Source organism: Entelurus aequoreus, linkage group LG10, assembly GCF_033978785.1.
Source record: "Entelurus aequoreus isolate RoL-2023_Sb linkage group LG10, RoL_Eaeq_v1.1, whole genome shotgun sequence".
NCBI classification, from domain to species: Eukaryota; Metazoa; Chordata; class Actinopteri; order Syngnathiformes; family Syngnathidae; genus Entelurus; species Entelurus aequoreus.
The window spans coordinates 30,651,558-30,667,212 of record NC_084740.1 but is presented as its reverse complement, the minus strand read 5'-3'; the positions used below and the strand labels follow the sequence as shown (position 1 = coordinate 30,667,212).

General features: G+C 40.1%; 2 protein-coding genes across 4 annotated transcripts in view; one reads left to right on the top strand and one right to left on the bottom strand.

The window, feature by feature from the left end:
• kcnj1a.1 (potassium inwardly rectifying channel subfamily J member 1a, tandem duplicate 1) overlaps positions 1–15,655 on the top strand; it is a 303,709-nt gene that overhangs the window by 48,609 nt on the left and 239,445 nt on the right. The gene's annotated exons all lie outside the window — the stretch shown is intronic.
• Positions 10,490–15,655, bottom strand: part of kcnj5 (potassium inwardly rectifying channel subfamily J member 5) — an 80,740-nt gene continuing 75,574 nt past the window's right edge. Inside the window, exon 4 of the mRNA XM_062060520.1 lies at positions 10,490–15,200. Coding sequence (XP_061916504.1) covers positions 14,815–15,200 — 386 coding nt within the window. The 3' untranslated portion in view covers positions 10,490–14,814. The remainder of the gene's footprint in view (positions 15,201–15,655) is intronic.

The window sequence follows — 15,655 nt, the reverse complement described above, 5'->3', positions numbered from 1 at the left end:
TCTGTGTAAGTGTAGGCTTGCTTTAAAAATAATGTACATGTCATTGTACGTCTAGTACAGGGTGTCCAAACAACGGCCCCAGACATTACAAGTTTAACAAGAAAATTAGCCCGCGGGGTGATTTTTCACCCTAAATTCTAAATCTGTGGGTTAATTTGAGAGGGTTTGTCTCGCCCGTGCACCGGAGAACAGATAGACGGTCAATGACTGACTGAGTATTTCACTAGTAAACTTTTGGCACAGCACTAATATATATGACCCAATTCAAACAACTTTCCCCAAACATGGTCGCAAATAACACACCTCCTCCTCATTGAACTTTGTAAAAAACGTATATATAATTAAAAATTACACATATTTTAAAGCCCTTAAGTGGATGATGGTTAATATGCAAAACACTCTCCCCATACTTTCCCATGTTTGGTGCATTTTAGTTGCTTATTATTTCTGATTGATTACAAAACTTTAAGGAGGTAGTCACATTAGGGAAAGAAACATGGTAGGAGTAGAACTTTTACATTCTCTTAAACCTTGTGTAATGTTCATAAGGTTCTTCTTTTGTGTTTCTGCACCTGCGGTTCCCACACAAGGTTGCAACATTGCTTGTCAACACTGTCTGCTCTCATTTTCTCCCACATTTGACCCTCTGATGTTCTGTGTACCTACACTCTGTCCTCCTCCTGTTTAGGCCTGCTGTGTGTGTGTGTGTGTGTGTGTGTGTGTGTGTGTGTGTGTGTGTGTGTGTGTGTGGTACACAGAACATCAATTTCCACACTTCTATTAGCCCCGGGTCCAGTGGACCCGTACATCTTATATGTAATAGAAATGTGTAGGTGGGGTGTATGGTGTGTGGTCATTAAATATGTATTCTGATATGTTCTTCAGAGAAAATGAGCCTAACTCAGTGAGTCTCAGTTTGAAAAATTAATTAATTGTATCATTTTTCTTTTAATAAAAAAATGAAAACGGGTCCCACAGACCCGAACACCACACAATGATTCGATGATTTATCGTTTATACTTCAATATTTCATATTGCATAGTTGGTACCGTCTGATGTGGGGAATGGTGGGGTGTTAAAGTTGAAGTAAGTAAAGTTATGTGTTGTTCAGTCAGTTATAGCTTGCTTTAATCAATGCAAGCTGAAGTGTTATTTTGGTACTAACGATTGTTGTAATGCCACAATCAACGCTCTGCTGTGTGGCAAAAAAAAGCATTGTAATGTGTGTAAGTGTATGTGTGTCGATGCACACGCATCTATATTACAGCGTATTGGCGATTACCCTAAAAAATATGGCTTTTCCACAGTTTGTACTGTATTCTTACATTTTTGGCAAACTTCCTTCTTCAATTTAATCGGGGCGGTATAGCTCGGTTGGTAGAGTGGCCGTGCCATCAACCTGAGGGTTGCAGGTTCGATTCCCGCTTCCGCCATCCTAGTCACTGCCGTTGTGTCCTTGGGCAAGACACTTTACCCACCTGCTCTCAGTGCCACCCACACTGGTTTAAATGTAACTTAGATATTGGGTTTTCACTATGTAAAGCGCTTTGAGTCACTAGAGAAAAGCGCTATATAAATATAATTCACTTCACTTCACTTCACTTCACACTTCAATTTGGGATTGAATTAATATGCAGACTTAAAGCATTGCGATGGCAGGTTACATGTAAAAACAGCTGTGTAACGTGATCACGGGTCACTCTGAGACCGCACGCATAGTTGTAATAAATATTTTAAAAAACAACTGAAGTTAGTGTAGTGATTTCGATATCAAATTTATTTAGATGCCTATTTAATTGCATTACTGATATATTTAATATCTATACTTCAGCGCTGTATAAATGTATACATTGTGTGTATGTATGTATATACAGTATGTATATATATGTATATATGTATGCAAACAAAAGTGGGTTGATACATACAAATACTGTATCGGCAGGAACAAAACCAAGTATAGTATCAGTGTCAATGCTACAGTCATTAGATCGATGTTTTTTAGTATCACCAAATATTTTGTTGTTTTTGCTATTTTTGACAAACTATGTATTGGATCCATTAGCCAATTTTGTAGAATTGCCCAAAACGAATGTAAAGTATCCAAACAACAGAAGAATAAGTGCTGATTACATTTCAACAGAAGTGTAGATAGAAACATGTTACAACAGAAAGTAACCAGCTATTAAGATTAGATTAGCAAGTAATAGTTTTGAGAAAATAATACAACTGGAAATGATGCAATATGTTGCATACAGCAGCCACATTAGGAGACTTTGCAACCTGTTTTGAAATGTTTTTTATTATCATTTACATACCAAATAATATATTGCGATGTATATCGTTATCACAGGAGCCTGCAATATACATCGCAATCTCGATTTCGGGCAAAATCGTCAATCCTCATTTGTGGATGGGTCTTCCAGCGTGACAATAACCCAAAATGACAAGAGTGAGACATTTAGAATCCTGTTGCGATAGACCAAGTCTCTGGACTTTAGTTTTGTTGAAAATCTTTGGGGGAAGCAGAAAGTTGGAGTTGCCAAGCAACCTGGGATGTTTCAATGCACACCCGTCGGTTTCTTGCCAGCACCGGTTTCTCCATCTAACACAAGGTCCGATTTTTGGGCGAATTCCCTTCTGGAATTTTGTCTTTCACAGTTGAAATGAACAGACTAAAAAGGGTATGGACTGTTCAAGATAACCATAAAATCAGCACAGGATCAAATAATTTTCTACCTCACTACACAATAACCCCTCATGTCTCTCTTGTGCTACACTCCACACATAAACACCCTCCTTCGCCTGTCACGAGTACCAATCTCCACAAGCCATTTATCAGATGCATTGTATTACCATCGTGCATTATTCAATTTTGAATCAGGGACTGTCATCTTGCTGACGATCTGCCTTCCAAATGTAATAGCTCAGACAGAAATAGCCTTGACAGCACAACGCTGTGATGCTGCGAATTTGGACTCCCCCCATTCTCTCTACACCAAATGAAAATCATGTTTCCTTTCTTCTAACTGGTGCGCTCATTAAATGTCTGCCTCACGCCTCGTGTTTCCTCTGTCGCTAGGTCATAGCTGCGTGGCAGAGCATTAATCTCCTCTGCCAACTTTTTTTTGTGTAAACGTAATTGCCGTCGCACACAAAGCTGACTCAGGGATGGTGCCGACTTCTGCGCGCACAATGTTTTTAATCCGTGAGAATCTATCTGACTGTTAGATTTCAGAGAGACTCACAGAAAATGTTCCTTCTGAAATGTATCCACTTTTCTGCCGAATGCATTTTACAAAATACTGTGCTTCCGGAAAGTATTCAAAGCGCTTCACTTTTTCCTCATTTTGCTATGTTACAGCCTTATTCCAAAATTGATTCAATTCAAGTTTGTCTTCAAAATTCTACAGACAATACCCCATAATGACAATGTGAAAAGTTTTTTAGCAAATTTATTAGAAACAAAAAAATCACATAATTTACATAAGTATTCACAGCCTTTGCTCAATACTTTGTTGATGCACTTTTGACACAATTACAGCCTCAAGTCTTTTTGAATATGATGTCACAAGCTTGGCACACCCATTTTTGGGCAGTTTGGCCCATTCCTCTTTGCAGCACCTCTCAAGCTCCATCAGGTTGGATGGGAAGCGTTGGTTTTCATCCAGGAAGTCTCTGTACATTGCTGCATAGTCAGGGAGGTGACCAGGAACCCAATGCTACAGCATTCCCCTCTGGAGAGAGGAAAACCTTCCAGAAGGACAACCATCTCTGCAACAATCCACCAATCAGGCCTAAATTGTATAGTGGCTCAATGGAATACATTTCTTGGTAAAAAGGTTTGCCAAACTTTACCTGAAAGAACCTCACACCACCTCACTCTCCGTGCCAGCAACCTGAGGGTTCCTGGTTCAATCCCCACCTTCTACCAACCTCGTCACGTCTGTTGTGTCCTTGAGCAAGCCACTTCACCCTTGCTCCTGATGGGTCGTGGGTAGGGCCTTGCATGGCAGCTCCCGCCATCGATGTGTGAATGGGTGAATGTGGAAATAGTGTCAAAGCGCTTTGAGTACCTTGAAGGTAGAAAAGCGCTAAACAAGTATAACCCATTTACCATTTACCATGAGAAACAATATGTTTTGGTCTGGTGAGACCAAGATTGAACTCTATGGTGTGAATGCCAGGTGTCATGTTTGGAGAAAACCAGGTACCACTCATACCAGACCAATACCACCACCGGGCTGCCTGGTGGTGGCAGCATCATGCTGTGGGGATGTTTTTCAGCAGCAGGAACTGGGAGACTCGTCAGAATAGAGGGAAAGCGATAAAGGGAAAATTAATGCAGCAATGTACTGACACATCCTGGATAAAACCTGGTGGAGATTAGTAGAGTGGAAAACCAAGTAGACTCTTTTTTTTAAGCTTTTATCATATATATCTAATGCATGACATCGAACGACTTAAGTGTTCGCGAGTAAATAGATATGATCAAAATAGTATCAATCTCACAGAGATTCCCGAGCCATTTTGAGAGACAATGAGCTAGCCAGACACGTCATTGTGTGACGTAGAGGTAGGAACCGCAGATCCCTTCCCAACCAACAACAATGCAAATCATGCAGATTTTGCGGGAGCCAATAACGACTACTTTGGGACAAATGATGGTTTAGAATCTTATAGTTTGTAAGCGACAAGTTTTAAAAGCTGTGTGATAAACAAATCCAGCTTGAGGGAAACACTTAGCATCATGTAGTAGTTTTGGTAAGTGCTAAACTACAAACATTATAAAACGATAGCTTACTGTACAATGTCTGCTGTTACTTTGATGACAATTGATAGGATGTCTATATGTTTCCGTTCAGATAAAGAATTAATTTTAATCCAGACGAAGGGTTAAAAAAAGTTGCTGCTGACAGTAACTCGGTCTCCGGTTGTGTGTGTTTGTCTTCATCTCTGGGTATCAACTGAATGTCACAGATGAAGAGCTTCTAGATTCATGGCTAAATCCTCCTAATATCCATATCAGAGTCATAATTTATAATCTAGAATAACTTTTGCTAGCCGAACGCGATGCAGCATCCATCCATCCATCAATTTTCTACCACTTGTCCCTTTTTGGGGTCACGGGGGGTGCTGGAGCCTATCTCAGCTGCATTCGGGCGGAAGGCGGGGTACACCCTGGACAAGTCGCCACCTCATCACAGGGCCAACACAGATAGACAGACAACATTCACACACTAGGGCAGACCTGGGCATTCTGCGGCCCGCGGGCCGCATCCGGCCCTTTGTGCGTCCCTGTCCGACCCGCGTGAGGCCAATTATAAATTACAAAATACATTTTAAAAAGTATCTATGTCGAGTGTGCAATACAACGGTGCTGCTTTTGTTTTGAAAATCGTTATTTGTATTACTTCCGTGTGGACGTATGCGTGTGCGTGATTGTGAGTGAATGTGAACAGCTGCAATCACAAAATAAAGTTGAAAAAACATCTATGTCGTGCGCGCAATACAACTGTGCTGCTTTTATTTTGAAAAGTATTATTTATGGGCGTGTGTCCGTGTGTAACCTGCGAGTGAAGGTGCACATGCAGCGACAAGTGATGCACGGTTTACACCCGAGACGCTAAAAAGAGAAAAGTTGATGACGAATGGCGTGTTTCCAACAAGACATGGACTGCAAAGCAACGTTCCCTCTAAGGTGCGTGCCTGCGCAATTGCGCACTGCTCAAACGTCCGCTGCGCGCAGCAAATGTATGCCGCGCACCAAATCAAATCCCATCTGAATTCTAAACAAAATAAACATATTTATTCTATGTAATTTTGCAATGCAACTCTGAGTGATAGTGACAACAAGCGGCCCTAACGGTGTTCGTCAACACCGTTCAATTGAACACCGTTCAATTATTGTAACGTCTATCGAGATGCTTCGAGGCCAGGAATTATATCGATCACTTTATTGAGCAAAACTGTTTATATTCGGACATAACCACACAAAAAACATGAGTAAAACACTTCTATCTCGAAAAACTAGTCATTTTCTGCCGTACAGACCAGGCCAAGACCAACTTGTCATCTGTCACCAACACGCATAGCACTAAACCACTGGTGCGTTTATGGCCACACAAAAAGTCGGACAACTCAAACACCACACAAAGTTACACTATGACTCCTCAGTCATACGTGTGCTTATTTTACTGTCATTTATTATTAATGTTAATTTATTTATATTAGTCATGGAATGCTGTTACACACACTATGTTGAAGTATTACTACTATTATTATTAATTATTATTATTATTATTATTATTTATCTTACGGTATATATAAAAAATAATATTGAGCAAAATTTAATTGAAATATTGTCGATGTGGCCCTCCAGCAGTGCTCGGGTTGCTCATGCGGCCCCCGGTAAAAATTAATTGCCCACCCCTGCACTAGGGCCAATTTAGTGTTGCCAATCAACCTATCCCCAGCACACTGGCTCAATATGCTTCCGGCCAGTGCTGCATAAGCTTCTTCTTCTTCTTTACAGTTTTACGGCATTTTGCATCCAAATATGTTGCATTACTGCCATCTTCAGTTTTATTTTATAATTACATTAAAGTCTCTCATTGAGTCCAGTGCAGCATGATCTACAGTTGGCTCTAGGTTATCAATGTTAAAAAAACAGCGTCTGCGTTAGCACTTGTAATAACAACATTGCTAATATTTAGTTAATATTCAGGTCATGATATCTATAGAGTATTGTTATTGTTAGCGGGCTTGGATGGTTATTTAGAGCGTTTTGTGGGCGGAATAGAGAGCCTCCATTGACTGCATTGTTAGCTGACTTTTGTATGTATTTATTTATTTACGACTTAGAATGCATAAAAAAGAAAAACATGTGTTCATGTCTTGTATATGGATTGTGAATGATAGACAGCCCATCTCTGTCTAATTTTTTCGTATTTCCAGTATGACTGATGTGATAACATGGTCAGAGTGCAGAAGCGTTACTACAGTGACGTCAATCTACGGAAACAGCCAAAAGTGTTCGGAGCGGAATATTCAAAATGGCTGATTGAATTTGCGGTATTTTGTGATGTTTAGAGGGTATTTTCACAAACTTTGCGGATTGTAAATACAATTGGATATGGTTTAATGCAGTGGTCCCCAACCACAGGTCCGGGGACCGGTACAGGTCTGTGACGCATTTTTTACCGGGCCGCAGAGAAATATTAAACAATTTATAAACGACTGCATTTTCTCTGACTAAACTTTTGCCTGTCCCACTAGACACACCAATAATCTTGTTTATAGATGTACAATAAAACTCCTCATAGGAAGTTGCCATTTGTTATAACTTTGTGACATGATACAAAGCACATTAATGAACATATAAAATATAAATGTGACAGATTTTAGCCAAAGGCTGATTCCCATCTGCATCTAATTGCAAGGAAACAAGCCCAGGGCTCCCACTAATTCAGCATAATAGTGAGTTATATTTTTCATGCTCTTATTTTTGCTGTATTTATCTGGCACAAATGGAAAGCCGGTCCCGGAAAATCAAGCCTACATTAAACCGGTCCGTGGTGCAAAAAAGGTTGGGGACCCCTGGTTTAATGGATACAATGAAACACAATTAAGCATATAAAGTCAACTTGTTTTTCCACTAATGGTACTTGAAGGGGAAATGCTCTTTTTGTGGAATTTTGCCTATCGTTATGAGAGACATGACTATCTTATTTAATAAAGTCCACTTACAAGGGAGCCTATAGGAGCCGTTCAATTCTGCCAAAAGAGCCCCCCAAAAAACATCCAAACACCTCCATTAGGGTTTTATGTACATGATGTAAGTATATATATAATGTAGTAACAGGCACATTTATAATATTGCATATTTACGTATGTTGATCATTTAAAGCATACGTGTCGCATTAATTTTAAAAACACAACGTATCCTTTTTTTTTCTTCATCACAGATTTCTGATCTCTGTAGACTTTATGTGAGCTTACAAACATAATAAAACATCACTTACTTTACAATGTCTGCTGTCATTAGAATGCTGACCGCTAGGATGTTCATATATCCCATTTAGATGAAAAATATCTCATAATCCTCGCGAAGAAACAGGGTGGGCTGGGGTGTGGGGTACCAAGCACTTTTAGTGTTGTTCTCGCCAGTTCCAGGTTTTAAATGGCTGTCAAAGCGTTCCAACTTGTCGGATTATATCCTCAGCCATCTTCTTTCCAGGTGAGATGCATGATTTATGATCTACAGTAAACTTTCAAGGAGCAGGGAAGCGACGAATCAGCAGACCACTCGATGATGTAAACATAGGGACACACGATAGACACACAGCGCTTATAATAACAATGTCACTAATACTTGGTTAATATTCAAGTCACACAATGTAAATAGAGAATTGATGTCCTTTTTGGATTTTGTTTTTATTGTGTTTAATGGGAATAAAGGGACCTCTAATTGGCTCCACTGTAAGCAGACTTTTATTAATGTTGATTTAATATTTAGAACTTAAACAATCCATCCGTCGTCATGTTTTTCATAAACGATTGTGAACTATAGGCAAAAATTAAAAAAAAAAAGTGCAGTTCCCCTTTAAAAGGTGCTGCAAAGAGGAATGGGTGAAACTGCCCAAAGATAGGTGTGCGCAAGCTTCAATTTTGAATCAGCGACTGTCATCTTACTGACAAAGTGTGGCAAAAAGACCTGAGGCTGTATTTGCTGTCAAAGGTGTATCAACAAAGTATTGAGCAAAAGCTGTGAATACTTATGTACATGTGATATTTTGTTTTTTTTTCTTTTGAATAACCTTCTAAAATGTAAAAAAAAAAGTTTCACATTGTCATTATCAGGTATTCTCTCTAGACTTTTGAGGACTAAATGAATATACTCAATTTTTACAACACGCCGGATTGTAGTCAGCTGGAGGCGTGTCTTAATGAAATTAAACAATGGATGTCCGCTAACTTTTTGCAACTCAACGCTAAGAAAACGGAAATGCTGATTATCGGTCCTGCTAGACACCAACATCTATTTAATAATACCACCTTAACATTTGACAACCAAACAATTACACAAGGCGACTCGGTAAAGAATCTGGGTATTATCTTCGACCCAACTCTCTCGTTTGAGTCACACATTAAGAGTGTTACTAAAACGGCCTTCTTTCATCTCCGTAATATCGCTAAAATTCGTTCCATCTTGTCCACTAGCGACGCTGAGATCATTATTCATGCGTTCGTTACGTCTCGTCTCGATTACTGTAACGTATTATTTTCGGGTCTCCCTATGTCTAGCATTAAAAGATTACAGTTGGTACAAAATGCGGCTGCAAGGCTTTTGACAAAAACAAGAAAGTTTGATCATATTACGCCTATACTGGCTCACCTGCACTGGCTTCCTGTGCACTTAAGATGCGACTTTAAGGTTTTACTACTTACGTATAAAATACTACACGGTTTAGCTCCAGCCTATCTCGCCGATTGTATTGTACCATATGTCCCGACAAGAAATCTGCGTTCAAAGAACTCCGGCTTATTAGTGATTCCCAGAGCCAAAAAAAAGTCTGCGGGCTATAGAGCGTTTTCTATTCGGGCTCCAGTACTCTGGAATGCCCTCCCGGTAACAGTTAGAGATGCTACCTCAGTAGAAGTATTTAAGTCCCATCTTAAAACTCATTTGTATAATCTAGCCTTTAAATAGACCCCCCTTTTTTAGACCAGTTGATCTGCCGTTTCTTTTCTTCTCTCCTCTTCTCCCCTGTCCCTTGCGAGGGGGAGTTGCATAGGTCCGGTGGCCATGGATGAAGTGCTGGCTGTCCAGAGTCGGGACCCCGGGTGGACCACTAGCCTGTGCATCGGTTGGGGACATCTCTGCGCTGCTGACCCGTCTCCGCTCGGGATGGTTTCCTGTTGGCCCCGCTGTGGACTGGACTCCCGCTGATGTGTTGGATCCACTGTGGACTGGACTTTCACAATGTTATGTCAGACCCACTCGACATCCATTGCTTTCGGTCTCCCCTAGAGGGGGGGGGTTACCCACATATGCGGTCCTCTCCAAGGTTTCTCATAGTCATTCACTGACGTCCTACTGGGGTGAGTTTTTCCTTGCCCGTATGTGGGCTCTGTACCGAGGATGTCGTTGTGGCTTGTACAGCCCTTTGAGACACTTGTGATTTAGGGCTATATAAATAAACATTGATTGATTGATTGATTTAATTTTTGGAATAAGGCTGTAACATAACAAAATGTGTAAAAAGTGAAGCGCTGTGAATACTTTTCAAATGCACTGTAAATTCAAATACAAGAAAAAAATTCAAGATCTTATCCCACATATCAGATCCCCAAAGAATTTACTTCATGAGATTTTTGCCTCAAGACAAGATCGTGCTGCACTGATCTTGTCATGCATTGCTAATCCAGTTTTCAGGTATCTATAACGCACCCATAGCTTTATCAATTGGCTACACCACCGTGCCGTGTCACACTCTTTTAAATAAGGTCATTTTTATTCTGTGTTTGCATAATTATCTTGGAAAAAACACACAGTCAATATGCTTGCTGATGCATGAACACAGAACATGTTGTTCTTTTGGCCGTATTATGTTTATTCCCATGAGAACACACATAAAACAGATGACATTCCTGCAATGAAAGATGAGCACTCTCTATCAACATATCTAGCAAATGGAATACATAATCATAGGCAAATATCACAGTGACTATAAATATATTGATTGGACAAGCGTCTGTAAAACAATTAAGGGGTACATTAGAAGGATTCAAAAATGATTCGGCATCTATTATGTATTTCAATAAATGAAAACTGGCTATTAAAATCATGTGTTTCTATATTGTAGAAATTATTTTAGATTTGCATGCCTAGAAAATACCCTGTATTTTTATTTTTTTGAATTAAACATATTCCCAAGTAGAAGAATGGAGGAAAGGGTCACCATGCAGACAAGTCAATCCATAACTCGTCACGAGGGCCGTCTAACAGAAAACGGGGGGTAGAACAATGAAGAAACTGACATTGTCTAAGGACAAAAAGACTTCAAGTAATAGGGTGAGGACATGACGGAATCAATGAAAAAAGGCAAATATTCCAGATGACAGACCCAAGATCTGCTCATCAACAACAGTTGCATCTGTGCAGGTAGACTCCCGTTAAAATAAGTAGACATTGTCATCATGTGTTTCAGCCAACATTTCATAGACCATTTGAAAAATACACTTCGTATAAAATCCGTCTTCCTATGACTGACATGCATCAGCCGGCAGCAGTACTTGGTGAGCAGTTTGATCTACACCGATCATCTCCTCTTATGGAATACTGAAAGACACAATATTTCCCTTTTATTAACTCTAACTGGAAGGGGGATTAAGCTGCAATATGTTTACAATTGGACGTTCATCATAATTTGACGGGGCAGTGGCTTTGTTAGGACTGGTGTCTGTATCCTTGCTGTATACGCTGCAAATGTCTGTGCCACGGGTTTTCAAAGTACCAGAAGACCTCAAGGGTGGCCAACGATGAAAACCTAAAAAGATTTTTCAAACCTACCCAGCTAACGACTGTTATGTTTAAAGGCAAAATTTATTGATTTTTACTTCCTACAGTGAGAGTGAGTAAACAGCTGGGTGAGCAGTAAACTCCATAATATAGGGTATGCTCCAGAAAATCAGTTTTTCAAGGAATAGTATTGTATTATACTGTATTCTCTAAGGAGAGTCTCACTGTGCCACACTTTGAAAAACCTCTGGTCTGGTCAAGGCCAAAATTGGATTTGTTGTTTTCAGCAATGCTATAATGACCACAGTGTACAGTTTAAGTTAAACCACCTGTTTGTTAGCTAGCTGACTATTTCATGAATGGTGAGTAGTAATACATTTTCCAATTATTATTGATCAAGAAAACTGAGTCAAATGCCCGTCCATAGTCTTGACTACAACACTAGTTGACATCATGTTTATGATGCAGACAAGGTTTGTTTGCCTACAGCACGTACAGTTGTCCCTCGTTTCTCACGGTTAATTGGGTCCGGACATGATTGCGATAAACAACTTCCCGCAATGTAGGATAATCACTAATAAATCTAGTTTTTCATAGTAAGAACATAACAAAACTGTTTACAACCTTCTTAATGTTTTTTTTTTCCACATTATAAAGCCCTTTAAATATGAAATCATGAGTCATCCTAGGGATGTAACGATAAACGATAATAATGATAACCGTGGTAAAACTTCGTAGTACCGTTTTAAATACTTTGATAAACTCATGGACTGACTGGCGCCAGCTCACAAGCTTAAATGCATTTCCCCAATCTAAACTTATATAAGTTAAGTTTAAATACCACACTACTAGGTGTGGTGAAAATTACTCTCTGCATTTGACCTATCCCCTTGTTCCACCCCCTGGGAGGTGAGCAGCAGCAGTGAGCAGCAGCAGTGAGCAGCAGCAGTGGCCGCGCTCGGGAATAATTTTTTGGTGATTTAACCCCCAATTCCAACCCTTGATGCTGAGTGCCAAGCAGGGAGGTAATGGGTCCCATTTTTATAGTCTTTGGTATGACTCGGCTGGGGTTTGAACTCACGACCTACCGATCTCAGGGCGGACACTCTAACCACAAGCACATTGCTGTCTGAGCAACTAAGCTACAGTATTCAGTTGTGTACATTGAACCTACAAGCTGTGCTCTCTTAGCCTGAGTGATTGAGGATTAGGAGACGGAGGTGTGTTTTTACGGTGCATTCAAGGACCGCTGAACCGAGTATGATGCCACAACATCCACCAAAAATAATAAAGAATAATGATACATTTTCTTACTCACTTTTCATTTAAATAAGTCTTAAAGTGCTACAGGACAAACAAATATTCAAAACAATAAAAGCTTAAATGATACCATTAAAACGTAAGACTAAAACACTATCAGTGAAGCATAAGAAACACAAAACATGCAACATAGTGGGTTTTGTAACATTGTGTTTGTTTTATTTCTTTAAATAACTTGGTCAAAAGATTTCAGTGTGTGTATGAGTACTTTTTGAGCACATTCAACATTACCGCAATAATAACCGTGATAATTTTGGTCACAATAACCGTGTTATGAAATGTTCATATCGTTACATACATAAAGTCACCTTTACACTTGTTTACCCAATATACTAGCCTTGATTTTGTTCTACTGTAGGTTACATAACGATAGCCCGCAGCATCCTCCAAACGTCATTGCGCTAGCCTTTGCCCGGCCACTAAAACATGGCCACAAATTAAAAAGATTTTGTCACACCCTGGGGAATTCCTCGAAGTTAAAACTGGGCTTTGATCTGCTTAAATCACAAGTTGTTTTGCAAAAACATAGTCAACTTGACACTTGCAGCTACAACAATTTGCTTTGATGTAAGCATTCCCTGTTAGCATTACTTGTCTGCCTTGTTATTCCACATCGCTCACGCCAAAGATGTGATATTGATGTGGAAGATGAAGTACAACAAAATAGTACATCTCCACTTTGGATGATCTGTTGCCGATAGGTTATAGCAATCTTGTTAGCCTGAAGTGCTGCACTGACTTTGATGCTTTGTCCAACTGTTGTCGTTCTACATCGCTCACATCAAAGGCTCACCAATGTGGATATGTGGTATTGATGAATCAGTAGTTGAAGATGAAATCAATCAGAAAGCTGTTCTGCCAAAAGGTGGTCAACTTGGGACTGTTGCGGTGAAGATAGTCGCCCCAGGATTGGTGTTGTGTTGTTTACATAGTAGAGTTCACCCTGAACTCTGAAACGGAAGTCGTGCTTGGTGAATATTAATCGATCGCCACAACATAATACTAATAGAAAATAAGAAAAAATACTGCATTGTGATATATGTAAATAAAACTTGATTTAACATTTACATTTAGGCCAAAACATGCAGATTATGCTTTAAAAAAGTTTGTCTGTTTTTTTTAACTGCAATGTATGACAGTTGAAGCGTGATGTAGCGAGGGACGACTGTACATTTTGTCTTGGTCTTTGTCAATTAAGTGCATCTTAACCACTACTGTCCAGTTGTAATTTACCACAGCAGCATTAAATAAATGTCACTTCACAATTGTAGGGGGAGAAATCTTACTACTTCCAATCAGTTAGTCACTCTGTCTGCATTGTCTTCTTTTACCAGCCTATGTTGCAGATAATTACCCTGAAAATGAGCATAGAATGAGGTACAAGCTGGCATATTTTGGGGCAAAGCTCCCAGTGTGTGCGAGAGAGACAATTAGTCACAGACACATGATGATAGACGCACAGAAAAGACAGGGTATCGAAAACAAAAACTGCATATTCGTTGCATTTGGATCGCTTCCTAGGTTTTCCTACGAGCAAACGATTAGCCTTACATGTTCCAGCGAAGAGGAAACTGTGTAACATGAACAGAGACGGCAAATAATTTTCTTCCATCACTGCAGAGAAGCGTCTGTCAGACACATTAGCTTCACTAAGATGAATCAATACTCTTTAAAAATCAGAGCAATGGTATATCCATAATGTGCTCGGTGTAATCTGTAATCTTCAGATCGAGTTTCCCTCACACAACTGTAATAGTAGTAAGTGGACATGATTATAGGATTATAAAAAGACAATCGGCACCACCAACTTTTTAAGTGAAGCTATAGATGCTGTATGTGTGTCGTTACTTACAGTACAGTGTCTAAAAACCAATCTATACTATAGATTGACACTCTAGAAGAGGAGTATTGCATGATTCAGAGGCTGAAGAAGAGTGTCCTTGCAATGGAACAAGCTGGCTGTTCATGGCTAATCAGTCAGGTAGTCCATCAGCAAAGGGCGTCTCCTCTAAAGCAGCCGCAGAGCCATTGGTCTCTCCTCTGTCCCCTCCTGATTCCCCTTCCTCCTTGTCCTCAACCTGGCTCGGTGGGTCCAAGTCAGACAGGCGGTTTAGAGGGTCAAAAGTATGCATTTTTGGTTCCGGGCTGAGCAATGACAGCTGAGGCAAAAGCGGCCCCTCACGGAGCTTGGCGGCCAATTCCTTGGCGCTGCAGATAGGGGTGTTGGTCTCGTAGACGTCGTGGAAGTTGTTGTAGTCGACCTCGTAGAAGCCCTTCTCCAGGGAGAGAACGGGTGTGAAGCGGTAGCCCCAAAGCACTTCTGTGTCCAGGTAGGAGCTTCTTGCTTGACACGTCATTCCTATAGTGATCCAGGCAGGCGGGTGAAGGCACATATACACATGCACACACAAAGAGAAATTGACAGAGAGACATTAGTATACACTACCAGCTTACAAAAAAAACAAAGCAGCAATCCATCCATCCATCCATTTTCTACCGCTCATTCCCTTCGGGGTCGCAGGGGGCGCTGGAACCTATCTCAGCAGTGCATCTGCTAATTATTAGAAATGCCATTGCTTTAATGTTATTCCATTAAAATCACTTTATATACTCTTAAATTCTATATAAATTGCTGTAGGCAAAGACTCCATTATTGTGATGAGTTGGTATCTACCGTAAATTCCGGACTATAAGCTGCTACGTTTTTCGTACACTTTGAACCTTGCAGTTTATTAGACGGTGCAGCTAATTCATAGATTTTTCTTTGCTGACGGCCATCATGCAAAACGTTGTATAGAACGCATGGAAAGAAAT